At 33.2% G+C, this 25,486-nt stretch overlaps 1 protein-coding gene across 5 annotated transcripts in view; it reads right to left on the bottom strand.

Moving 5' to 3' along the window:
- TAOK1 (TAO kinase 1) overlaps positions 1 to 25,486 on the bottom strand; it is a 152,026-nt gene that overhangs the window by 31,277 nt on the left and 95,263 nt on the right. For all 5 annotated transcript variants that reach the window (XR_013177759.1, XM_077165376.1, XM_077165377.1 and 2 more), the window contains 9 exons: positions 21,300 to 21,345; positions 20,311 to 20,407; positions 18,423 to 18,536; positions 15,838 to 15,929; positions 9,390 to 9,483; positions 7,636 to 7,717; positions 4,983 to 5,150; positions 1,790 to 1,993; positions 474 to 608 (listed from right to left, as the gene is read on the bottom strand). Coding sequence is in view for 4 of the 5 variants with exons in the window: in XM_077165376.1 (XP_077021491.1) it covers positions 474 to 608; positions 1,790 to 1,993; positions 4,983 to 5,150; positions 7,636 to 7,717; positions 9,390 to 9,483; positions 15,838 to 15,929; positions 18,423 to 18,536; positions 20,311 to 20,407; positions 21,300 to 21,345 (1,032 nt within the window). In the remaining variant the exon portion in view is untranslated. The remainder of the gene's footprint in view (positions 1 to 473; positions 609 to 1,789; positions 1,994 to 4,982; positions 5,151 to 7,635; positions 7,718 to 9,389; positions 9,484 to 15,837; positions 15,930 to 18,422; positions 18,537 to 20,310; positions 20,408 to 21,299; positions 21,346 to 25,486) is intronic.

Below are 25,486 nucleotides of genomic sequence, written 5' to 3'. Positions count from 1 at the left end.
ACCAAAAGAACTACACTTATTCTGATAATACTTAGGATTACTTACCGTTTCCTAAATATTCATCCCTTGCTCTGGTTAGCCTTTCACAAATTATTTCCTTATTATCAATCCTTTTTACCCGGAATTTCCATTTCTCCTGTCCCCCTGATGCCTAAAACCTACTAATTATTAAAGGTTCAAACAATTTCTTTCATAAATACATCCTTTATGTTCCTAGTTCAATTTTTCTGAACTCATATTTAATATCTTATAGCTCTCTTCAGCATTCAATATTGTCTAACATATTATTTATTTTGAAGACATTATTAGTTTAGCACCTCTCAGTGCCTAGTACTTTCTCTGTAATTGGCACTTAGGTGTTATATGAACATAGTTTGCAAAATAAAGCCCCAAATATCATTATACTTTAATATATATATGTCATGATCTACTATGAAAACTATATTTCTCTTTAATTCAGAGGATGTACATACCAGTGATGCTGTCCGTATAGTAGCAAAGTGTTCTCGATTACGATAGTGTGATTTGTGACGAGATACTTGGGGTGGAGATTGTGGATCAGATGCTCTTGTTCTAGGATCTCCTTCTTCTCTGTAATTTTCTTCCTCCTAGGCAAAGAAAGAGACAATACCATGAAAGGCGAACAAACCCAGTTCATGTGAACCTGCAAGAAAATTAGTTTAATGACAAGCTGATCAATATTATTTCTCAAAGACATAAATTTTTTAACAATCAAAAATAATAATGAGAATCAGGAGAGAGTATTTCCTCAATGTATGACAGAATACACAGATTAACGTTAAGGAAATATACAAGGCTAGATTTATATCCTATCCACTAAATGTGAAATTGAAAAGATTTAATACACCTTAACAACAAAGATAATGAAACGTGGCCAGTACTTTAAACAACAGTAATAAATGTAATTATTCTAAGGTTCTTAGATCTTAGATGCAATATAGCTTAAAAATATCTTTAAAATACCTCTGTGATGTGTTCAAGATAAGTAATTTTAAAAAGTTGTAAAAAAATTTAAGAACTGATGTCTTTTCTTATATACCTTAGTTTATTAGCTAAAGAGGATGTCAGATATAAATAGCAACAAACTGGGATTTTATGTTTGATTCTATTCCTTAAGAACATACAAATTAAACATGTTTTGATCTCCAATTAATACTACTCAACTAAATCATTCCTAATAAATTTTAAGTAATACTGTGAGCTGTCAAGCTGAAGACAAAGTATTCTTACTAAATGCTAAAATAAGTTATCTGACTTTCATGTATTTCTGAGAAAATGTTTATTTTGCACCCAAAAGTACAAATAATAATAAAGGAAACACCCATATTTCCTAAATCCAGAATTTACAACTATTTATTTTCCATAATTACAGTTTATTATTACAGGTAAAATACAAGTCATTTTTTGTTACCATCTGTGTCAATCTCTTCTCATACTCCTTAAAGGTAACCATTATGAATTTCATGTGAATCCTTCCTATTTTTAATACTTTATTTTCCATGTAACATCAATTAATACACCACATAGTATTTCTGTATTTTTTCTAAGATTTTAAAATAGTTCCACTTTTTTTTTATATTCTCATATTAGCTTTCCAAATGCAGATATTAGATTCAAAGTTAACAAGCTTACTGCCATTTTAAAATGTTGCCTAAAATAACCCCTGCTTCTGAGACATCAAAGAAAACCTCCTTCTCTTAAACTAATAAGGTCAAGAAAATTATTTTCATCAAAGTTGAAAGTTTTTCATTGAAATCCAAATACTCACAGGTTTTAAGTGGATGACAGAACTATTAGACATCACTGTGTGGTCCCCTTCCATCATGTCTAATTCACTCTTATCATCTGAGGCATCTGGTAGACTGTTAACACTACTGCTTTGGCTACTGGCACTGATGGACATACTGGGAATAGACTGATTACTTCCAACACTATTCACTGTTCCTGTCCGTCCAACACCATGATCTTGTTCCTAAATGAAAAGAGCATTAGATTCAAATATTTATATCTTTTCTGAACTTCTGATTTTAAGCAGCTGCTTGGCATACAATCTTTAGAAAGAAAATTGGTGGTCCATTCATGAAAAATCCCCTTTATTTGTCAAGACCAGAAAATATTTCAACTGTTGGATGACAGATAAACAAAACATAATGACCAATAAGTAAACAATAAAAAACCCAACCAATTGTATAAAAAAGTCAACTGATCAATTTTGGGTGATTTCCAGAGTAGCATTTTCTCTAAATTGTTTGACATAAAAAAAAAAAAAACATTTCTTTTATACAACTCATAGGGATATATATAGAGAGATTTTATTCATTTCTCAATTTTCTCATTGTTAGTACAAGACCCTACCCATTGTAAAATCTACAATGACCTCTTTTAGTTGTTACTCAATACTGAAAACTTTTATAATTAGATTCTTTTTTTCCTTCAAAATATAGTCTCTAGAATATGTTTCCCACCATGAAATAATTTAACACTAATTCCTATCTATTCTTTTGTAAACTAAGAATTACAAATATATTCAATCATAATCACAAGAACATTTTCCGGAACAGTCACAGTATCTCGGCGCCAACATTACAGTAGCTTTACCATACCAGAATTCTACATCATATTTAGAACTTAAGTATGGACATGTGGTATATGATACAGGGACTTTTCTTGTATCACTAGCATTACAGAGATGGTCTTAAAGATTTCACTACATTAGAATTTTATCAAGTCCACAACTTACTAAAACATTTCATACATTTAAAATAATCCAAGGGGTACCCAGGTGGTTTAGCGGTAGAATGCTCATCTTCCATGCGGGACACCGGGGTTCAATCCCAGACCATGCACCCCATCCGACCCCCTCAAAAAAGAAAAAAAAAAATCCAAAACAATTTTCTATCATAAAAAACAAAACAAACAAAAATTACCAAAAAATAGGCTATAGTTCATCAATGATGTAGTGCAAAAATGTGCTTATTTGGTGCAAAATTTATATTTTGGGTAGCATCCAATTTAATTTAATTTGTATGGTCAGTTTACTCGAACACCATAATTACAAGGAATCTTGAATAGGGTATGAGATCTTATTGATTTGTACAGGTTAGTCCGATGCCCCCAAAATATCCTAGAGTAATCTGGGTAGAGAATAAAAAGGTATTTGCAAAGTCCCCTGTGGGGACTGGGGAGAAAAGAGGAAGGATTAAACTTCCCCATCTGGGGAATTTCTGATATTCTTGCAAGCAGTGGGGAAAACCAATTCAATACGCTGAACCCTCAATCCTGGGGCTCGCCCCTATGAAGCTTATTTCTGTAAAGGAGAGGCTAAGCCTACTGATTATACCTAAAAGTTACCCCCGGAGAGCCTCTTTTGTTGCTCGGATGTGGCCTGCCTCCCTAAGCCAACACAGCAGGTGAACTCACTACCCTCCCCACTACGTGGGACATGACTTTCATGGGTGTAAACCTCTTTGGCAATGTGGGACATGATTCCTGGGGAGAAGTCAGGAGCCGGCATCATAAGAATGGGAAAGCCTTCCTGACCAAAAGAAGGAAGAGAAATTTAAGACAAAATAAAGTCTCAGTGGCTGAGAGATTTCAGAGTCAAAAGGTTATCCTGGAGGTTATTCTTATGCATTATATAAATATCCCTTTTCTGTTGATGGTGTATTGGAGTGGCTGGAGAGAAGTTCCTGAAACTGTTGAACTGTGTTCCAGTAGCCCTGATTCTTAAAGAAGACTATATAACTGTATAGTTTTACAATGTGAGACTGTGTGATTATGAAAATCTTGTGTCTAATGGTTTTATCCAGGATATGGACAGATGAGTTTTGTTTTTTTTTTAAAAAAAAGGATAAAAAATAAATAAATAATAGTGGGAGATAAAGGGTAAAAATTGGGTAGAGTAAAATAGTGCAGGTCAATGAGATTGAAGGATGTGGAGTACGGAATGTATAAATTGCTTCCCCCTCCCCCCCTTTTAATTTTCCTTGTGGAATGATGCAAATGGTCTAAAAATTATGGTGATGAATACACAACTATCTGATGATATTCTGAGCCACTGATGTATAAATATGGTTGGACTGGACTGGACGTGTCTGGATATTTCTCAATTAAAAAAACAAAACAAAAACAAAGTGACCTCTTTCCCTGGAAAGCGACAGGAAAGAATCAAAGTTCTGGAATTCTCACAAGGGCAGAGGAAAAGTTAAAATATTCAGAGGAAGATATATAACTCTATGTGTAATAAACCCTATATTTCTTTTTCAGGAAGTTCTGTAACACTTCTATTGCAAATCTGCATTTCCACTCTCCCTAAAAGGCAACTAGAAAGAACATAGCCTTCAGAATGAGAGAGAAATGAATTTGAACTCATACATCTCTATGTACAGTGAATTACTTAATCATTCTGAGCCTTGGTTTCCTCAAATATAAAATGAGTAATTTATAACTCTCTAGGTGGAAAAAAATTATGTATGCATATCACCAGCCAGTTACTTTTCCCTTATGCAGAACTGAAAGTTTCCTTAGTGACAGGGCAGAATGTCTGACAAACTCTCTAAGACCTCGGAGTTATTACATTCAATTTCCCAACTGTAACTTCCAGAGTCCTAAACTATATTCCATTGAATTGGACAATCACTTAAAAGAAAAAAGGTTCAGTGGCCAAGAAATTTGGGAGGCACTAGATAAAATAAGATTGAATGCACTTCTTTAAGAAAAGACTTCTCAGAATCTTTACCATATATGCCAATGTGCACTATAAAGGGGTCGAATAAAGGAGAATGCAATTTAACATGATCAAAAATCTTTTTTTTTCCCCACCTGGAATCTTACAGAATCAGATTCTGTAAGAAAACACAATCTGGGAATCACTGATGTAATTGACTCTTGGCAGACAAGCTGAATAAGGAAAGAAGCCAAAAAAGAGAGCTGAATATTTGAGTTCATTTCTAATCTATTACCTCTTCTTCTTCCTGTGCTTCTACTGCTGGTCCATTATGTGCCTCCTGGAAAAGGAGTTTCTTCATCTTTCGATACTGCAGATTGTCCAGTTCTCTTACTGCATCCTTTGTCCTTTGAATGAGATCTATTAATACTGTTTCAGGGCGCTCCCGAAGTACAAACATGTGCTGGATTAAGGGTAAAAGATAAAAACCCAGCTGAAATCTATTTAATCCAATTAATACAAGTGTACCCCTTAATTTTCAGACTCTATAGTTACTATTCTTGATAATCATGATAGATAGTATATAAAACTGTAGTTGTATAACTCTATATGAAAAATGTGAACATAAGCCCATTTCTGGCCAACTGAATGAATGAACTCTGACTGTTCATTCAGAGTGAACTTGAATGAACTCTGCATTTTTAGCATCTAAACACTAAGAACCAGAGAACTCAATAAAGGTTCATATAGTATAAGAACTGAAGATTTCATATAAAAGGCATGTTCAAGTTCTAATTTAATTTCAAAAGAAAGTTCAACAGGAATGTATTTTTACTATGATGAATTATACAATATGAACTTGGATATTACGGGTTCTTCTACATGCTGCATAAATAATACTCTTCATAAAACACTTGCAGTTAATTAAGTCATATTAGTGATGCAACTGTTAACATTTAATAAAGCTTAGCCTTAACAAGTACAGAAAAGTAGAAAGGACAAAAAGTAGGAAGGAATATCACTGTTACATTTTAATGTATTTTTTTTCCAGAAGTTTTCCATGCATAGATTTTACTTTGTAGAAAAGTAATTAGCACACAAATTGCAGAAAGACACCTTCTGTCATAAAGCTACCCTTGAATTCTTATAATACCTTGCCCTTCTTTGTTAACTCAACTTCATTTTTAATCTGTGCAGTATAACTATCCATACAATATTGAATCTAGTTTCACTAGCATAAGTATTATTCATTATGAGTTTGAATACACTCATGTCTGTAGAATATTTCATTAAATGCTTATGCCAAAATTATTTAACCATTACCCAACCTCTAGACTATTATTTTCTGTTTAATTCTAAAGTAAATATGTTCATACATAAAAACTTTTTGCTGTTTTTTTTTTTTTTAAATGATGGACTGCAACAGAAATTACTGGCATGGAGCTCTCGAAAGGGCACGGAGCTCTCGAAAGGAATTTCCTATCATCTCAAATAAGGTTGTGCCAATTCACACTACAACCCACATAAATAAATACATCAAGTTTGGAATCTTTCGGGCTTGGGGACTAATCACCAAATACTTTTGTTATTATACATACATATGACCTGGAAAGGCTTCTTTTATCAGGCAAACATAAGAAGCCAGTCACATTCTTCCTTTATGTTTATGTGTACTTCCATTTATAACATTTAGTCTTCTTATGCAAAAAAAGTACTTTAATATTTCTGAGTTTGATACTTTTTGTCATATAGTTCTTCTTTCTTACTAACAATATTCTTAGCTATATAAAATTTTTGTTGCTACTTTGAGTCCCTATTTGTTCAGGCTTCCATTTCTGAGACTATGAGTGAATTTACTGCTGGAATATCCCAAACATTACTGAAACTTTATATAGCTCTTCTATGTACCACGAATGTAAATAATATTATTGAACATTTATGATCCATTCAGTTTCTCTGTAGCTTCAATATAATGGATGTGTATCAGTGAAAATAAATTAGACCTCTTTGCAACTGTAAATTATTAGTGTAAAATTAATCCACTTAAATCCCGCAGTGAAAAATCAACAAGATTTCTTAAAGGTCACAAAGAAATGGGAGCCAAATTCTACTTACTAAAGTGACTAACCTAGATTTTTTAAGAACTATATTAAAATCACAACTACTACTATTGCTTTAATAACACAGTCTTTAAAATGAAGCAATAATGTAATATAGGTAAATATATTGTCAAATATGGGGACAAAGCACTATGCTGGACGAGAAAATAATACAATTCTGAGAACAGGAAGTATTTAACAATCGTATTTAAATCAGCAATAGCAAAGAAACCTACTATAAACTCAACGTAACTCACACAATTTAAAGAATATTTTCATTGCTAAGTTAAAAAGTGAACAAAAATACATCCATTTTTAACAGTTCATTTTGCAATCTGCTATCCCACATATTAATTTAAACATACTACCTGTCATGTCTCTTTCAACAGATAAACTGTGGTGGATATTAAAAGTAAACTCAAATTTAAACAATGTTTTACCCAACTTTGAAATAATAAGATATTGCTTTATGTGAATTATAAATCATAAATATAACTCATGAACCTATTCTTGCACATATAAAAATTCAGACATGACACAGTAAGAACAGCTAATCTTTTTTTTTTTTGCATGGGCAGGCACTGGGAATTGAACCCAGGTCTCCGGCATGGCAGGCAAGAACTCTACCACTGAGCCACTGTGGCCCGAAGAGCTAATCATTTTTAAAAAACAAAAAAAAAAAATTAGAATCCAATATAAGTTTCTACAGCCAAAGCCAACAGTATAAAAATTATATTTTAGTAAAAAAACAGAAGAACATATTTAATCCAGATTCAGAATCAAAGAATAAAACACATTTTAAAAATTCCATAGGGATCAAAAGGAGATTTACAATATAATAAAACTGACCTTTAAAAGTTCCTCAGATGTAGGGCGATCTTGAGGGATTTTCTGGAGACAAGAATCTACAAAGTTGCGAAAATAATCAGACCTATTGTAAAGGAAAGTATCAAGTGAACATATTGCTATTTCCTTTAAAAATAGATCCACAAATCAAGGTGTATACATATAGGGAGGAGGGAGGATGCAGAGAAAATGATTAAAAAACAAACATTATATACTATATATTTCATACACATCAAAGAATAAAGAATGAAAAGCTATCTAAAGCAACCAATGAATCTTTACAATTTTCCAAAGATAAACTTGCAGAGATTTGAAAATCCTGCTCCCACATAGTTAAATACCACAACTCTTTGTACAGTGAGGAAAAATTAAGGAGACCTATCTATTTTTAAAATTACATTCAAATCCAAAATAACATTCTCAATTTTTTTCTTTTCTCTAACCCACTTCTCTTTTCTTTTCCCTTGGATGATCATCTATATAGCATGTTTGAGAACATCACTCTATCTGTTCCAGAAGGAACATTTTTTTATACCTGAGTATTTGGTACCTTTGAGCAAATGGACAAGAACCTCATTAAACATAGAAAACCTATTAAGGTATTTTTTCAAATGTTGTTTGAAGTCTGTAAGATATTATTATATGACCTTATTAATTAGAGTTCAGTGAATAAGGCAATAAGTAACAATCATTCATCAATGTTCGTCTTTGATATTCAAATAAGACTTTAAATTCCTTCTACAGCAAGAAAAGAATTCTTTTTATGAATCCTCGAAGTATTAAACAGTACAAAAGTCTCTATACAATATATTTATTACTTATATGTACATAATACTAAACCCTGATCTAAAAGATTCCTTAAATATAACTCTACATAAACAATAAAAATCTATGAATGTGCTTTAATAATGCAATCTTTTTAAAAACAAAGTACCTAAGTTATGAATCTACTTGTAAATTTCAAAATATTTATTAAATATACTGAATCTGCCCTAGAATTTTTCAAATACAAGGTGGACCTTCAGGAATTGATTTCCTATTAAAATTTTCTACCACTGATAAAAATCCTAATTTTCTAAAACAAAGTATCTTCCATAAACTTCCTTACATGAATGAACTTAATTATATCAAATTAAGGAAGCACTAACATAAGAACAATCTCAATAACAAATATAATTACAGTGAGAATGAACCCAAAGTTTTGAATTACCTAGCAATTTTGATAAAATCAAATCATTTTATCCATATTTTATATCATTATAAATCATTTCCTAATAAAATATTACCACAAATTGTGGTATTCTACATATTTTAGTTATAAAACACTAATGTCCAAATTATACTACTTGTTACATAATTAGGGTTGTATATTCCTAAAATTCAAAGAAAAAATATAAATTTTTATAAAAAGTATTAGATTTCACTTCCATTATTATGACATCATCTGTCCTTGATTCTTCCTTTTCCTTTTTTGCATGGGCAAGCACCGGGAAATGAACCCGGGTGTCTTGCATGGCAGGTGAGCACTCTGCCACTGAGCCACCATTGCCCACCCTATGCTTTACTTCTGAACCAAGTTAATACAGCCTATGAAATGAGACATGATAATGGATAGCAAGAAAAAAAAAAAAAGAGGGGATAGAATAAGCCTATTTTAATATTTCTTCAGGTAACACAGTTTAAGTGAACTCATTTTGATAATGAATAAGCATTTAATTTTCAGAATATTGAGTAACAGATTTCTTAGCAATACTCACCATTCATTAGACTGTAGTGTAGGGGATTCATTCTGGGCTATGTGATATAAGGCACTCATAGCATTCATATTAAACAAAGGAGGCTTCCTTTCCGCTGTAAAAGAAAGAAAACTTTTGTTAAAATATGTGCCCATTGAAACTACAAGTGTTGGAGAGGACGTGGAGAAATTGGAACACTTATTCACTGCTGGTGAGAATGTAAAACGGTACAGCTGCTGTGGAGGATGGTTTGACAGTTCCTCAGGAAGCTAAGTATAGAGTTGCCTTATGACCTGGTAATCCCGCTATTGGGATATACCTAGAAAATCTGAAAGCAGGGACATAAGCAGACATTTGCACACCGATATTCATAGCAGTATTATTCACAATTGCCAAAAGATGAAACAATCTGGGAGGGCCATGGTGGCTCAGCAGGCAAGAATGCTTGCCTGCTATGCCAGAGGACCCGGGTTCCATTCCCGGTGCCTGCCCATGTAAAAAAGAAAAAAAAAAGATGAAACAATCTAAGTGCCCATTAGCAGATGAATGGCTACACAAGATATGATGTATATATACAATGGAATATTATTCAGCATTAAGAAGAAATAAAGTCCTGAAGCACATGATAAAAACACAGATGAACCTTAAGGACATTACATTAAGTGAAATAAGTCAGACACAAAAGAACAAACATTATACGATCTCACTGACATGAGCTAATTATAAAATGTAAACTCACAGTAATAAAATACAGAATGTAGATTACCAGGATAGAATGAGGTTTAAAGAACAGGAGGCAGTTGCTTAATACATACAGAATGTTTATTAACTACGTTGAACTTAAACATTTGGAAATGGGTAGAGATGATGGTATCACATTATTGTGAGAATAATTAACAGTTTTTAATAATATGTGAATGTGGTGGAAAGGGGAAGTTAAGAGTCATGTATGTCACTAGAAGGAAAGTTGAAGGTTAAAACATGGGAATGTATTATAGTGAATCTTGTGGTAGACAATGTCCATGACTAACTGTACAAATATTAAAAAGTTATTTCACAAACTAGAGCAAATGTACAACACTATTGCACAGAGTTAATAATAGAAGGGTTAGAGGGAAACAACGCAACTATTGCAAACTATGGACTATAGCTAACAGTAACAAATGTACCATATAAATACTACAAGTCAATAATGGGGAGGGGGGGAGAGGTGAGGATAAGAGGTACAGGATTTTGTTTTGTTTTTTTTGTACGCTGTATGGCAGGGTCACATTTCATTTTCCACGTGAGTATCCCATTATTGCAGCACGATTTGTTGAATTTTTTTGTTTGTTTGTTTTTGGGTTTCTTTGTTGTTCTGGGGGGTAGGGTGAATGCATGGGCTGGGAATTAAACCCAGGTCTCCTTCATGGCAGGCAAGAATTCTACCACTGAACTACCCTTCACACCTGATATGGGGGGGGGGGGTTGTGGTTTCCTTTTTCATTTTTATTTCTTTAGTAATGAAAATGTAAGAAAAAAAGAAAAAGAGGAGAAAGCTGAAGAATGCACATTTTTAAAGCTCGTACATTTTGCTATATATCAGAAAGTTGGATGAAAATATGATTATTTATCAAAACTGAGCCTTAACATCTTCGGAGATAAATTTTTTCAATTTAATCTCTTAAACATAAATACATTTGTGAAATGCGCTGCTGTGTTGTATTAATAACTTTACCCCCACCCCTTGTATCAGTCTTGAAAACATTTTGTTTAAATCGGTGGGCTTAATATATTCTGGGTATTTATCTCCTTATATTTTAGATATGACTAGTTGCAAATAGCATTAGCTGTGTGAACTTTAATTCAATGTCTGGTCGCTTTCCCCATTTAAAAGGAACTGGTCCACTGATCTCTGAGGGGCCCCTTTCAGCTCCTAACTTATATAGTTCTGTTCAGTATATTCAAATCCACTTTCTTCTGAAGAATATTTTTATCTGGACACTAGGCCTTCCACTGTTTTATACTCTGAATTTTGCATGCTTCCTGACTTAGTATTTCCACATGGATCTTTTGTTAAAGTCTAACTATTGTGTTGATTTTCACTTAAATTGTATGGCTCTGTCACTCACATACACACACACACACAATGACTGAAGTACTTATACATGCTAAAACATGGATGAACCCTGAAGACATTTTGCTAAGTGAAAGAAGCAAGACACAAAAGGACAAAGATTATATGATTCCAGTTATATGAAATATATAGAATAAACAAATTGATAAAGACAGAAAGCAGACTAGAGGTTACCAGGGACTGGAGGAGGTACTGTTTAATGGGTACAAGAATTTCAGTTTGGGATGATGAAAAAGTTTTGGTGACAGACAGCACAACACTGTAAATGTGGTTACTGCCACTGAATTGTACATTTAAAGATGGTTAAATTATTTTTTATTTTAAAGTAATCTTAAACTATTATAAATCAAGTTCAAAGAACTTTTCCCCCTGGAATTGTTGGAAAGCAAACTGCTGATCTGATGCCCCAACATCCCTATATTAGTTAGTCTGTATTTCCTATAAACAAGAGCATTCTCCCAAAAAACAATAATACAGATGTTAAATCAGGACATTTAATACAATATATGACCATTATCTAATCCTCAAATCCCATTCAAGTTTCATTCAAATGTCCCAATAATGTCTTTCATAGTATAAATGAACTTTATCTGTGTATCTCAAGGGTTTGTGCATTTTATCTAAGTTGACAAATTTATTGGCACAGTCTTTCATAATATTTCTCTATTACCTTATTTAATAGCCCTAAAATCTGTAATGATGTCACCTCTCATTCTTGATGTTAATAGTCTGTATCTTCTCTTTATTTTTCCTGATTGGTCAGGCTATGTTTTCAGTTTTATCGGTCTTCTCAAAGAATCAGTTTTTGGTTTCAAAGATTTTATTGTTTTTCATTTTCTATTTCACAGATTTCTGCTTTGATTTTTTTTCTCTTTCTTCTATTACTTTGGATTGAATTTGCTCTTCTTTGCCTAGCTTCTTAAAGTGAAAGCTGAAGTCATGACCTTGATTCTTTTGAAGAATACAGAACTAGTCAATGTTCTTCAAATTAAGTTTATTTATTATTTCCTATTATTAGATTTGGCTTGTACATCTTTGGCAGGAATATCACAGAAAAAATGCTATACTTTACTCATTCTATGAGATGGTCCTGTTACTGATCGTGGTTACTTTAATCACTTGAGGAAGGTAGTGTCTTCCAGGCTTCTTCATGGTCAAGTAGCCTTTTTTCCCTTCACAATTAATAAATATTTTGTGAGAAGGCACTTTGAATCTATGTAAATATCCTGTTTCTCATAAAACTTCCATTTTATTTTTGTTATGTATTTTATGAACTCGGGATTTCTATTTTACTTAAGTTATGATCTGCTACTATCATTTACATTGATGTTCAAATTGTATCATATTTGACCAATAGGAGCCTTATCAAGTTAGTTTCTGTGTCTTTTTCACTTGGCCCCACCATTGTCTGATCACTTCTCTACATTTGGCACACTAAGCTATTGCAGGATCATCTTGTATTTTTCCTGCCCCAGACTCTGGAACAGCCATCTCTACAAGGAGTCATGGAACTAAGCGTGCTCACTGCTCAGTGGACAAAGCTAAGGAATACATACATGTACATAATACATCTATATACTTACATGAAAATTAAACATAAACATTTATTTGTATAGTATCTATACCTGTTGAAAACCATGAGTTCACTACAACACCTCGAATTCCATTCCATACCAACCATTTATTCTAGCTTTCTCTATTTCTAAATTTTCAATACCTTCCTCTGACAATAGAAAAAAGCTCAATCCCACTATTCTTCAATATATTTTCTTATTTCATAATTTTTCCTTCTATGCAAACAATCTCCCATCCAATTATAGAAACCCTCCTCATACTCCAACTTTATATGATGGGATGCTTCATAGCCTCATCCTTCTTGGGTTCTGACACCCCATTATGATCCACTTTCATGGACAAATACCTTTGTCACCCTACTAGGGCTCCAAATCTCCACACTGGACCACATCCCCATGTGGATGCCTTCATCAGGCTCAGAGACTCTAGACACTAGGCTATACCTCTTTGTGAATTCCCTCCTCTGCTCACTTAACTCTGACACCCCACCTTGGGCTACCATGTTTCATCACTTGATGTAGACACCTTTTTCACTCTGTCCTACCCTAAAGGTTTTAAGAATGAAGAGTTTGGGAAGGGTAAGGAGTTACTGAAGAAATTCTGAACGAATGAAAGAAATTACTTAATTGTGTCTATGATAATTTATTCAGTCCTTAAATTTTTCAAATGGTATACTGTTCATATACGAAGTCAACAAGAATAAGCCTGATTTTTTTCATCTATTACAAAATTAAAAATCTCTCACTTCATCAAAGAACACTGAACTCAGCTAAAAAACAGAGTAGAGGTTCACCAAATCTAAAACGTGACAGACTCTAGAGGATTCAACTGACACTTTCTAATTCCAAGTCCTATAAACTATTAATAAACTTTAATTTTATATAAGCCATATTTCCAAAAATAGTTACAGCAATCCCATTATTATCTTGTGAACATGCTTCTCCAATGTCTCCTTCCATAGATATGGCTTGCTTCTATAAAATTAATACCACCATATCTAAAGAGGAAATAAGATAAAATTGAGATAGAAGAACTGGAAGGTCTAGAAACCAAATCTCATTTAAAAATGTCCAGGGAAAACAAATCCAGAGAGAAGAGTTCAAATCATGCATACTTATATAGGACAGTTACCATCAAAAGGTGAAGCAAACGGATTCAAATTTGAACACTTTCTTTTATGGTTATGTCTCTCAAAGGCAAAAATGATTTTGTGCTTGCATGGGAAGTAGAACGGATAACCAATTTAAACAAAATTCTATTCACCTTGGCTCTCTACAGGAGGCATATATAAACCCAGGTAAGACACAAGAATAAGCTATTTTATTCCTTTTTTGTTGTTGTTCTGGGACAGGACGCTATTTCTATTTGAAGAAGTTCCCCTATAAGGTTTATTTACACCATCTCTAACTTAAAGATAAAAAGGACAGGGACACTATAGGACCTGGAATTGCATCAGGCACAAACTGAGTAATAAGATAATAACCAACATTTATCTTTGCTTACTATGTCCCAAGTTGCATTCCACACATTTTTTGTATACCACTCAATTCTCATGAAAATGTAAACTAAATAAAATAATTAAGATTCTAACTGCTCTTTGCACTAGCTGCATTTCAGGTGCTCAATAACTAAGCAGATATAGAACATTTCTATCATCCATTACAGAAAGTTCTACTGGACAAGGCTACTCTAGAATAAGCAGATGAAAGTCAGACAGAGAGAAGCAATCAGGAACAGTCAGAAGCTGGAAGTCAATGGAACCCAAAGCAGATGGGAAAAGATACTACCATATCCATTGTCATATGACAGAAAACTCAAGGACCAGGATTGCTAGCAGCCAGTCCCAGAAAGCTGCTGACACTTCAGTTTCAGACTTCTCCTAGCCTCAAGAACTGTGAGCCAATAAATTGCCACTGTTTAAGCCAACCCATTATATGGTACTTGTCTTAGCAACTATAAAAACCAAATGATTATGTAAGAATTATTAATAAAAGATGTGAAGTGTATACCTAAAACTCTAAGAAATCCTTTCAAATGTCTCACCTATTTAAAATTATCTAAAGGCAGTTAACACCTTTTGACGTTTCTTTATTCTAAGTGTAAAAACCCCCACTGAGAAAGAACTGTTTTATTAATTAGAATAAAAGGAAGCTAGACAGCCTACAAAAATAAGGAGCAATTTCAAAGAAATCACAGAGTTTAGACACAGTGAATTCTTTCTGAGGGGTTACAATTACCCAAAGAATATTTACATATCCTAAGATATATCAGTGATATCTAACAGGACCATTAGTACAATTTCACTAACACTAAGGAGCATAAGAATGCATCAGTCAGCTAAGCATGTAAAAGCAACCCATGGGCAGCAAGCACTTCCCCAGCTCCTACTTTACATTATACCCAGATTTCTTAAGAAAGTAATAACAATTTACAGGTAGAAAGAAGAATCAAAGTAAAAGAAAACAGTTTAGGGCACTTAAAGAAATAGTCCACAAACCTCAAATTGAGGCCAAGAGATCATGAGAGAATTACAGTATCTCCAAATATCAGTCTGTGTTTTGAAATTACACAATAAAAATGATGAGGGAGAGCCTGAAGGGAATGGTTAATGGAGGAATTCCAACAAAACAGAAATTATGAAAAGACTGCATTATTTTAGAAAAATAATAGATTGCAAGACAGAAACAGCCTGGTTATAATAAAAAATAATTTGGTACAAAAATTGAGTTAAAAGAGTGATCAAAATTTACTTTCATAGTAATAAAGAACAATGCTTACCTAGTTCAATACATGTTATCCCAAGAGACCATACATCTACTTTGCCATCATACTGTCCTTCATCCATGGCTAAAATTACTTCTGGGGCCATCCTAGAACATAAAATGTTCATTTGAGGTTAAAAATAAAAAAATAAATATATACTATTCTTTGAGAATGTTATGATCATCTATGGAGAATCCTAGTTTAAGCTCCAGTAAATTGATCTGAGCATAAGAACTCTTAAAATGGAAAATAAATGGATAACAGGTTGTGAGGTAAATATTTAGTACTGCATATATAATTTGGGATTTTCTTCATTCTCAACATCTGTCATGATAATACAGCAGCATCCTAAAGGAAAGATGTTTCTAGAGCAGGGTTGTATTCTGCATGTTACTGTTTACAGATTTCTAATGCTGTATGTCCCTTAGGACCAAAAGTCCTCAAACATTCTGGTCTCAAGATCCTATAACAAAAGTCTAATTTTTGCTTGAATGAATTTTATCACTGCAACAAATAATTACTAAATTTTCCTTGATATGACGGGAGCACTTTCATATTTAAGAAAAGATTCGCCACAAAACACAGGACTGAATAACTCTAGTCCGTTAGTTTTTCTTTCAAGTAAAAATGGTGTCCCATGATAAAAGCAGCTAGGTGAGCTCACAACTCAGTCATATAATTATCAACCTTATAGTTGCCTTAGTTATAAAACAAAACACTAATGCATATCTTCAACTAGTCTAAATTTCTTGACCTTATACCTCATTTGCATTTGATGATAAGCACAGATAGACATTTGTAACAGTTGTTGACTATTTCAGTAAGATTGTCAACAGGCACAACCCAAATATGTGTGCATGCATGTGCACACATGTATAAAGACAAACAGATATGTACCTAGTTCTTATGCTCCAAAAACACTATGTACAAATGAACAAATACATGAATAAAGTAAACTTCTAATTGTCAATAACAGTGTTTCCTAAGAGTTCCTTGAGATGTTGAAATAAATTCAGGAAATTGTCACGTTAAAGTGATTTTTTTTAACTGCAGAGCTTTCCAGGACCTTTTCAATATCTAATATTCAATATATCAACTTCTAAGAGAGGTACCATTAAGAAATATTGCTTGTTTATAGAATTCTTTTCTATGGGGAAGGGGAACTCTAGAATAGGGTTCTACACAAGAAATTTTGATCATCTAGAACAGTAATCTTTAATTTTTTTTCTTCATAGTCCTCCTACAAATTTATAAAAACTATGGATGCCTTACACATTAAGTTGACACCTGTATTCTATAAATTTAATAGTTTTAAAGGATATAATATATGTATAAAGATATATTATATATTGTACATACATGTTAAATATATATTTTTCAAAACCAGGAAGCTGTAGAATGAGTTCATTCAATTTATTTTAAAAACTGCTATACAACTTAATTAGTGAAATCAGTGCTTGTAGCAACATCAATCAATCAAATCAGATTTACTTTCTGTCAGGAAAAAGTCTGACTTCACTTTCAATGTAAATAAACATGTTAATATGTGTCCTCATGAAAACTATCTCAGCTTGAATTCTAAGCTAGAAAGAAAGGTAAGAGTTAAGGGAAGGTAATGGGAGATGAAGATTAAAGCAGGGGGTAAGATGAGAGTAAGGGAGATGATTGGAAAGACACAAAGTCTTGCCATGAATTTATATCCTGACCCTTCAGTATTTCTCATAGATGCTTACAGACATTCTCAAAATGTCTCCTTGTTGTGTGTGCCCTCAGAGGATTTTTTTTTTTCTTTTACATCCCAGATCAGTGCACTGTAATACTATGGATGGGTTAAGAAGTCTCCCTTCCAGAAAGTGGTAGAAGGGAGATTTTGAAAGGAAGGTGGAAAAAGAGATAATGAACGTCAGGCAACATATTTGGCATACACAGAGAAAGATGCCATATGGAAGTTAAAGATCTAGAAAATGATTTCCTTTAAACTTGCTGATACATTCATACCGAATTATTTATAGACAAAATTATATGATGTCTAGAATTTCCTTTAAAATACCTTGGGGGGATAGGGATAGGGGAGTAGAGAGTGCATAGGGCAGGATTGGTTATGGTAATAATGCTGCTGGGTTGGGTGACTGGTACATGAGGCTTCATTAAACTTCTATCTGCTTTTCTGTATGTTTGAAATTCCCCATAATAAAAAACAAATGAAAAGAAACAACAATCCAACTCTGAATTGGCTACAAGTCTTCAATTACTTTTAGTCTGAAGATTGCTGATACATGGTAAATACAAATCTAAAGAAAACATAAAAAATACCCACTTGGCACTTTCATCTCCTTCCCACTTGAGTTTTTATTGAGCGTTTTCACTCCCATACCCAATATATGACGCAGATAATAAGAAAATGAATGGGAGAGGGAAGAAGCAAAATGAAAAAAGGATACGCAAGGACAGCATTCTGAATTTACGTTAAAACTATAATCCTTACAGTTAAAATGTCCAAAATCGCACTGTACTTCCAAGAGAGATAAGACATCTGAAAAAAGTATAACATATCTCCTATTCCAAAAATGAGGATCAATACCAGATAGGACTATTCTTACCAATATGGTGTTCCCACAAAAGAATTGGCAGGAGATGCCATGGAAGCAGATCCAAAGTCAGCAAGTTTCACCTGGCCTGGTTCTGTCAGAAGGATATTTCCTGCTTTGATATCTCTGGGTTTAAGGAACACAGAAAATTATTTATCTTTCCTTCATTAGAGTGTGTTGAAAGTGATTTTAAAAATCACATAAATCCTACGACAGAGATAAAGAATCAAAACAATTAAGCCGAGGGATAATCTCACAATTGGGATATTGAGAATTAAGATACTAATTAGAAAAAATATATATAGAATTCAAATAAATATACAGTAACAATTTTCTAAAAAAGAATAGCTGTAAAAACAAAACTCAGAATCAGCCAATTAGAACATATTCTGTATTTGGTTACTGGTACCAATAATAACGGTTTTTTATTGCTGTTTTTGCTTTGTTTTTTAACAAGGGCAGGCACTGGGAATCAAACCCTGGTCTCGAGAACTCTGTCACTGAGCCAACAATGCACACCCTATGCTTTTTTGTTTTGTTTTTGGTACAAATAATGGTTTTAAAAATTAAAATCCGTAAGATTTCTGAGTATCATTCTGTGTTTAAAAGAAATCATCAAAAAAAGGGACCACACCCTCAACCTTGGTTTAAAAAAAAAAAAGCCCCACCATGATCCATACTTTAGCACAGTATTCCTAATTAAAAATGAAGTGAAAACTGAAATTTATGGGTAATGAATCATCAGTGATCCCAAATATACTTATGAACTTACTTTGAGGAAATAGCAAACATAACGTCCGTCAAAACTAAGAATAACTATAAACTTATATAATTTATGTATGACCAATGGGGGCTATAACAAATATAAACTTAAAAAAGAAAAACTGCTGTACAACTTAATTAGCAAGAGCACATCTAAATCTCATGGTAGTATTATAATGCATATAATCTTAAATTAATCTATTTTCCTTTCACTTGTTTAAAAAGATGAATAAATAATTTGAAGTTAAGAAAACCCTAGGTTTTAATTCCAACTCTTACACTTGCTTATTTACCAGCCATGTGGATTTCTCTTAAACCTACTTTACACATATATAAAAAAAAAAAAGATAGTCTATTATGTCACAATGATTATGTTATACAGTTTAATACATATTGCCTGGTTTATATATATAATTTTTCTTTTTTTTTCCCTTTGGGTGCTTGGTTGGGGAAACGAACCCAGTCTCCTACATGGCAGGTAAGCATTCTACCACTAAACCACCCGTGTACCCCTAGTTTATCTAAGTTTAAAATGTTAGTTTCCTTCTAAAAGAGTGAAAATTAATACCACTGCCAAAAATTATTTACTATCCATTATTAACAATCCATATTCACAATTAAAGCATAAAGAGTCTTACATAGATTTTGTTTGTGCCATGGAATCAGTAGAACAAATCTAGCAGTATCAATTACCAGGAAAACAAAAGATCTAGGTTTAGTTCTAACTCTATTCTATTTGGCTTTACAAACCTTTGAGATACAGATTGGGGCCTCAATTTCTTCATAAGTAAAATGAAAAAGTAAGATTATATGATGCCTAGTGTCCAGTCCAGTTTACAAATTAAGTGACCCTACAATAAAATTTCTACTATAAATCTGTAAAATCCATATATTTAAGAAGGTCCAACAGCAGGTTTAGGCAAAGATTAAAATGATCCTCAAAACAAAGATCAGGTGTACCACCATGATCTTTTTTAGAATACAGACATTGTATTCTAAATATATGAATTTATAAGACTCTAAAATGCTTCTATTTGGCTGCAGCCCACAAAAAACTTCAGGATTAATAAATATCAAGGTTGATTAACTACAACAAACCATTTGTTTGTTAATACATGATAACTTGGAAAACACTTACCGATGGATCATTGTATGAGAATGTAAGTAGGCTAATCCCAGAAGAGCACCATGTGTAATTGCTGCTATTTCCACTTCTTGTAATGGCTTTTTGTGAACTTAAAATAAAGAATTTATTTGTAACTAATTATTATATAGAATGCTTTTATTTAAAAAATAAATATATATATACCTAATGTATGGGACAATTTTAGGAGATTAACCATTTAGGGAGAAGGGATTTGCTTTCCAAGACAAAAAACAAGACTATAGAACTTTATAACTAACATATGGTTGTGCCCAGCTATTAAAGTGTAGTTCACCATCAATTTCCCTCTGAGCTAACTATATTAAACAAGTGGTGGTTATAAAAACAAAAGGTATGAAAGAAGTTCTCCCTTTATTCTTACCTGTCTTTGATCTTAACAAAAAAGCAGATCAAGCTACTGAAGTGACAAACCAGAAAAATGCTTGTAAAGTCACAATGAGAAAACTCACCTATTTTGCACCACTATATAATATTTAATAAGATAAGCATTATCATATTGAGAATCTGAAAAAGGTTAAAAGGCTTTACTCTTTCTGGATGGCTTTTATTATTTAATAAAATAGGCACATCTCGTATTACTGTGTTTACTGAATCACACTTCACAGATACTGCACGTTTTACAAACTGAAGGTTTACGGTAACCTCGCATCAAGTAAATCTGTCAGTGCCATTTTACCAACAGCATGTGCTCACTTTGTTTAAGGTATGTATACTGTTTATTTTTTTGTTTTTTTTTTGAGATATAATACTATCGTATGCTTAACAGACTACAGTATAGTGTATATAGCTTTTATATGCACTGGGAAAACAAAAATAATCATGTGACTCGCTTTATTGCGATAGTCGCTTTATTGCCATAGCCTAGAACCAAATCCGCAATATCTCAAGTATGCCTATAATGTAAGAAATCTCTAAGTGCAGTATTATTTTAATACTTAAGACAATATTCAAATGAAACATACCTTCTAGTAAATCTGAAGCCGATCCTAAACAATACTCCATTACGAGCTAAGTGGAAAGGAAAATTGTAAAAGCATTAAAATGTATCACCATAAAAACCGCATTTCAGATAAAATAATTTCATCCAGGGGATCAAAAAAATAGTTTGATCACCTTAAAAATAAATATTCATATATTCATCAATTTGCTAAATATACAAAGTCAATAATACATGAATCTTCTAATGCCAACATATAATCACCTCTACAAGATGTGTATTTCATATATAATTAACAAATAAATTAGAAGGAATACACATTTTGTTATTACTAACTTATAGTAACAACATTGATGAGTGTTAGGAAGCAGAAAACTGCCTTCTCTGCAACTATATGTTCAAAGAGCACGTTATACCTTAAATGTTTCTTTAAAAGCCAACACTGAGCACTGATCCTATGTGCCAGACATTTTATCTATTTTTTATATATACATGAACCAATTTAATCATCACAACTTTCTCAGTTAAGTCCTACTATCCCACTTTTACAAATGGAAAACAAAGAGACAGAGAGGTAAGCTGCCCAATATCAGTGCTTCTTATTTAACCATAACCTCAAGTTTAGGAATCTGTTTCAAAATTAAATTGGGCAGAAATGTACTGAACAATACAAATCAAATCTAAGTTCAATACAAATTAAATCTAGGTTTAGTATATTAAAGTGATAATTAGCTGTTTTTATTAATTCAAAAAAGGGAAGGATAAAGACCAATGGAATAGAGCTGTCTAAAAATGAGCCCACATATCTATGGCCAACTGACCTTTTTTTTTTTTTTTTTTTTTTTTTTTGCATGGGTAGGCACCAGGAATTCAATCCAGGTCTCCAGCATGGCAGCCAAGAATTCTGCCACTGAGCCACCACACTACCCTGGGCAACTGATTTTTGACAAAGAAGCCAACTACATTAAATAGGGCAATAATGGTCTCTTCAATAAATGAGATAGCTGGGAAAACTGGCTTTTCACATGCAAAAAAATTAAGTTGGATCTCTACCTCACACCATATATAAGAATGAACCTTACAAGGACCAGAACATAAGCACTAAAACCTCAAAACTCTTATGAGAAAATACAGAGGAAAAACTTGATAACTTTGGATTTGACAGTAATTTCTTAGATATGCCACTAAAAGCATGAGCAACACCTAGGGCTGTGGACCTTCCTTGCAACGTGGGACAGAAATCCTAGAATGAGCTGAGACTCAGCATCAAGGGATTGAGAAAACCTCAACTGAAAGGGGGAAGAGTGAAATGAGACAAAATAAAGTGTCAATGACTGAGAGATTCCAAACAGTCCAGAGGTTATCCTGGAGGTTATTCTTATGCATTAAATAGATATCACCTTCTTAGTTAAGGTGTAATGGAGAGGCTGGAGGTAACTGCCTGAAAATGTAGAGCTGTGTTCCAGTGGCCATGTTTCTTGGAGATGATTGTATAATGATATAGCTTTCACAATGTGACTGTGTGATTGTGGGAATGAAAAAAGCAGGGAGAGGCAGGTGTTTGCGTTCACAAATAAATACATAAATGATAAAATAAAATTAAAAAAAAAAGTATGAGCAACAAAAGAGAGATAAAATGAACTTCATCAAAATTAAAAATTTTTGTGTACCAAGTGATGCACTGATAAATTCCAGAGTGATTTGAACAGTGAATAAAAAAGTATTTGCAAAGTCCCCTTCGGGGAATGGTGAGAAAGGGGGAAAATTCAACTTCCCCAAGTTGAATTCTTGATATTCTCACAAGCACTGCAGACAACCAAAGCTATACGCTGAGCCCCCAATCTTGGGGGTTTTTTCATATGAAACTTAACCCCACAAAGGATAAGTCAAGCCTACTTAAAATTAGGCCTAAGAGTCACCCCCAAGAGAACCTCTTTTGTTGCTCAGATGTGGCTTCTCTCTCCAGCCAACACAACAAGCAAACTCACTCCTCCATCCCACCGTCTATGTGGGACATGACTCCCAGGGGTGTGGACCTTACATGGGACAGAAATCCTAAAATGAGCTGAGGCTCAGCACCAACGGATTGAGAAAACCGTCTCAACCAAAAGGGGGAAGAGTGAAATGAGACAAAATAAAGTGTCAATGGCTGAGAGAGTCAAGAGGTTATTCTTATGCATTAAATAGATATCACCTTCTTAGTCAAGATGTAATGGAGAGGCTGGAGGGAACTGCCTGAAAATATAAAGCTGTGTTCCAGTAGCCATGTTTCTTGAAGATGATTGTATAATGATACAGCTTTTGCAATGTCACTGTGTGACTGTGAAAACCTTGAGTCTGATGCTCCTTTTATCTACCTTATCAACAGACAAGTAAAACATACAGAATAACAATAAATAATAGGGGGAACAAATGTTAAAATAAATTTAGATTGAAATGCTAGTGATCAATGAAAGGGAGGGGTAAGGGGTCTGGTATGTATGAATTTTTTTTTCTTTTTATTTCTTTTTCTGAATAGATGCAAATGTTCCAAGAAATGATCATGATGATGAATATGCAACTATGTGATGATATTGTGAATTATTGACTATATATGTAGAACAGAATGATCAAAAGTTAAGAATGTTTGTGTCTGTTGTTATATATATTTTAAAATTAATAATAAAAAATAAATAAATTAAAAAAAAAAACAAAACTTTTGTGTATCAAAGGACATAACAAGGGGTACAAGGGTTGTTCAGTGGTAGAATGCTTACCTGCTATGCAGGAGACCCGGATTCAATTTCCGGCCCATGATTCCCCCCCCCATAAAAAACAGAACAGTAAGAAGGAAGTAAATGGAAGAAAATAATAGTTACCCATATAGTTGACAAGTGTTTAATAACCAGAATATATAAAGAACTGCTACAACTCAACAACAAAAAGACAAATAATCCAATAAAAGAGCAAAGGACTTGAACAAGCATTTCTCCAAAGAAGATAAACAAATGACCAATAAACACATGAAAAATATGCTTGACATCACTGGTCACCAGAGAAACACCAATCAAAACCACAATGATATATCACTTCACACTCATCAGGATAGCTATTATTTAAAAAAAAAAACAAAAGAAAACTGTTGTTGATGACACATAAAATTGGAATCTTTGTACATTATAGGTGGGACTGTAAAATGGTGTACCCACTATGGATATCAGTTTGGTGGTTCCTCAGAAAGTTGAACAAAGAATTATCATATTACCTGGCCATCTCACTTATGGTTTACACCCAAAAGAAGTGAAAACAAGGACTAAAACAGCTCTTTGTACACCACCAATGTTCACAGCACCATTGTTCATAATAAGCAGAACCAACCCAATGTACATCAGCAGATGAATGGAAATGTGGTATATACCTACAATGGATTATCATTTAGCCTTAAAAAGGAATGAAGTTCTGATACATGGCACAACATGGATAAACCTTGAAGATATCATGTTCAGTGAAAAAACCAGAAAAAAAAGGACATTGTATGATCTCATTTATGTGAATTACCTAAAAAATGCAAATTCACAGAGACAGAAAGTAGATTACAGATTATAAGGAACAGGGGTGAGATGAAATAGGGAGTTACTGCTTAATGGGTATAGGGTTTCAATTTGGGTTGATGAAAAAGTCTGAGTAATGGATGTTGGTGATGGTAGCTCAATACTGTGAATGTAATTAAAACCACTGAACTGTATACTTCAAAATTAGCTAAAATGGGAAATTTGGGATTGTATATATATATATATATATATATATATATATATATATATGTTACTAAAATTAAAAAGTTAAAAAAAAGGCAGGGGCTTCATATCTGTTTAAGAGAAATTTAGCACTTTTCTTTTTTTTTTTTTTTTTTTTTTTTAAAGGAAAGACAGAGAGAAGGAAGGAAGGATAGAAGGAAGGAAGGAAGGAAGAAAGGGAAACATCTTTAAACATTTTCTTGTTTTATTGTATTTTGTTTTTCCGTTTTTTGTTACATGGGCTGGGGCCGGGAATCGAACCGAGGTCCTCCGGCATAGCAGGCAAGCACTTTGCCCGCTGAGCCACCGCGGCCCGCCCCAAGCACTTTTCTTGAAAGGTATAACCACTGCACCTATACAACTGTAGGATTACTGTCTTGTCACCTTAATGGTAACACTAGGGCAAATTAATCTCTATTTCTTGTAATAACGTGTTTCA

Source organism: Tamandua tetradactyla, chromosome 6, assembly GCF_023851605.1.
Source record: "Tamandua tetradactyla isolate mTamTet1 chromosome 6, mTamTet1.pri, whole genome shotgun sequence".
Classification (NCBI taxonomy): Eukaryota; Metazoa; Chordata; class Mammalia; order Pilosa; family Myrmecophagidae; genus Tamandua; species Tamandua tetradactyla.
This window is presented reverse-complemented; position numbering and strand designations above follow the sequence as displayed.